At 66.4% G+C, this 2,686-nt stretch overlaps 1 protein-coding gene across 2 annotated transcripts; it reads left to right on the plus strand.

Annotated features, from left to right (window-relative positions):
• The first annotated feature begins 7 nt into the window (after positions 1-7).
• Positions 8-1,118, plus strand: HES4 (hes family bHLH transcription factor 4). 2 transcript variants are annotated; one of them, XM_004384478.2, is made up of 4 exons: positions 8-139; positions 211-306; positions 396-483; positions 606-1,118. In XM_004384478.2, exons 1-4 carry the CDS (start codon positions 32-34, stop codon positions 1,016-1,018), a joined length of 705 nt encoding a protein of 234 aa, XP_004384535.1. In that variant the 5' UTR covers positions 8-31; the 3' UTR covers positions 1,019-1,118. The 2 variants fall into 2 exon arrangements, with proteins under 2 accessions (XP_004384535.1, XP_023594572.1); XM_023738804.1 differs by lacking the exon at positions 8-139 and having other exon boundaries at positions 158-483.
• Positions 1,119-2,686: the final 1,568 nt, after the last annotated feature.

Consider the following 2,686-nt stretch of genomic DNA (forward strand, 5'->3'; position numbering starts at 1 on the left):
TCGCGCCCGGCACGGGAGGCGCGGGGCCACCATGCCTGCAGAGCCCCCGGGGAAGCCGAGTGCCTCACCGCGGGCAGGAGCGCCAGCCAGCGCCCGCCGGACCCCGGACAAACCCCGGAGCGCGGCAGAGCACCGCAAGGTGAGGGCCCGGCCGGGTGGGGTGGGACGGGGGTGGTCGGATGCGGGACTCAGCCTTTGCCCGCCCTTCAGTCCTCCAAGCCGGTCATGGAGAAGCGGCGCCGAGCGCGCATCAACGAGAGCCTCGCGCAGCTCAAGACCCTTATCCTGGACGCCCTCAGGAAAGACGTAAGCCGGGGGCGGGGGCGCGGGGTCCAGGCGCGGGTCCACGCGTCTGGGGCACGGCTGGCTACAGCGCCCACCGTACCTGCCCCCAGAGCTCCCGCCACTCGAAGCTGGAGAAGGCAGACATCCTAGAGATGACGGTGAGGCACCTGCAGGGCCTGCGGCGCGTGCAGGTGACAGGTGAGGCGCGGGCGGGGGCGTGGGGTGGGGCGCGCGGGACAGCTGCCGCGGGCCCACCCACTGCGGTCGAGTCTATTACGACTCATAGCGACCCTATAGGCCGACCGCCTATTCCCCCACAGCCGCACTCAGCGCCGACCCCGCCGTCCTGGGCAAGTACCGCGCAGGCTTCAACGAGTGTCTGGCCGAAGTGAGCCGCTTCCTGGCCAGCTGCGAGGGCGTCCCCGTCGACGTGCGATCCCGCCTGCTCGGCCACCTGGCGTCCTGCCTAGGCCAGCTGGCGTCCTCGCGCCGCCCGGCCCCGCCGACCCCCGCCGCCGAGGCCCCCGCGTCCGAGGTCTTCACGGGCTGCCCGCTGCTGCCCGCATTCGACGGCCCCCTCCCTCTGCTGCGCCCCGGGGCTGTCTTCGCACTCCTGCCGGCCTTCTCCGGGTCGGGGCCTACGGCGGTGCCAGGCCTGACGGGGGCGCCGCCTGCCGTACCCCGCCCGGGACCGCAGGGCCAGGCGGCGCCCTGGAGGCCGTGGCTGCGATGACACCGCGGCCCTCGGACTTCAGGGTCCCCCGCCCCCGTCCTAGGGCCAAGGCCCTTTGCCGAGAGATACCCAGAAAATATTTATTACTAGAGGCTGCGTCCAGACTGGTGGTGTGTTTTTTCTTTTAAGCGGAAAATGACTTAGTGGAGGGCGGTTGTGGACTGGAGAGTGAAGTTTGGTAGCACGGTGTCCCGCGAATTCCCACCGCCGCCTCCTTCCCGCCAGAGCCTCCCTCGAGGGCCGGGAAGGGGGAGCGGGGCGAGAACGCCACGTGTGGGGTCCCGGAGTCTCTCTGAGGCGGGCTTCGGGGGGGGGGGGCGAGATTGCGGGAGGCCCCGCCTCCCGCGCCAGCCTGCGCCTGCGTCCTGAGTGTGGTCTCCTGAGTGTGGTCGGCCCACGCGTTGGGGTTGTTTGGGTCTGACTGGAGCCACCGACTAGCTTTTGGGTGAGGTTATGAGGGGTCCCCTGGGAGGCCCAGGAGGAAGGTGACAGCGCCGAAGTTTTCCACAATGTGTCTAGTGAGGCCGTGCAGCATGACTGGGCGAGTTGCTTTTAAAGACCCTCCCCTACTCCAGGGATCCTGGCAGGTGGGGACACGTGCACGTTTACACCGTAGTGTGCAAGGCCATGACCTTGCGCTGGGATGGGGGAACTGCTTGCCGCCCCGACTCCTCAGTTCTCGCCGTCTACCTCCTGTTTATTCTCATGGCTCAATACAAAGCCTCCTGGCCCGTCCCGAAGGAACCGGAGCCTGGACAGTGCCTGCTCAGGGAAGGGGGGCCGGCAGGGAGGGCATCCAGGCCGGGAGTGCTGGCCGCTATCTGACAGCCTGGGACCGCAGCCCTGAACGACCCCTGGAGTCATCATCTTGTCACAGCAGACCCCTCAAACTGCTGCTGGGGCCTATGCTCCAGGTGTGGCGAGGTGATGTCCCCGACACACCAGCTGAGGCTCTGAAGAGGGTCTCATCCCGAGTGAGCACGAGCACCTGGCCTGGCCTTTGGGGAAGAGGAGGGTGAGCGACTGGGGAAGAGGCTGGTCCCCTCCTATCCCTTATCCCCACGGCTTCCACATCTGTGCCCTCCTGGACAGTGCTGTGAACACTGGCAAGAACCACAAGTCCCCACAGGTCATTGCCCCTGCTCTGTCGCTGCCTTGCCTCACTTGCTAGGACTGGGTCCGTCTCCCTGGGTAGTAGCAGTGGCCTCTGCCACGTTGGCCAGTGGTCACATTCTCAGTCCACTTAGCAGTCCTGGCTCTAGGGGAGCCTCAAAACAGCACCCATCCCCATGTGCCCCACACACCCCCCAACTGGGTCACCAGGCAGCACAGTGAGGGGAAGGTGTTGATGGGGGTTCAGAGTAAGACACTCACCTGGGGAAGCTGGAAGCACAGCCTGGTTAGGGGGGCACTGCTCCGGGAGGGCCTGGGGCTTTTGGATGTGGAAGGGGTCAGGTCCCCAGAGCCACATCCCGCACCTCCTACAGGGAAAGGAGGAACATCACCTGGCCCAAGGGAGACAGGCAGGGAGTCACCTGGGACATGGATGGCGCCTTGTAGTCATCATGCTCTTTCTCCTCCAGTAAGAGGGCAGAGACTACTCCAACCAGAGACCCTTGGCCTCCTGTCCCCTCCTGCCTCACTTCCTGTTACCCTGGCCTCTTGTCT

The sequence above is a fragment of the Trichechus manatus genome, unplaced genomic scaffold (assembly GCF_000243295.1).
Source record: "Trichechus manatus latirostris isolate Lorelei unplaced genomic scaffold, TriManLat1.0 scaffold00122, whole genome shotgun sequence".
Taxonomy (NCBI): domain Eukaryota; kingdom Metazoa; phylum Chordata; class Mammalia; order Sirenia; family Trichechidae; genus Trichechus; species Trichechus manatus.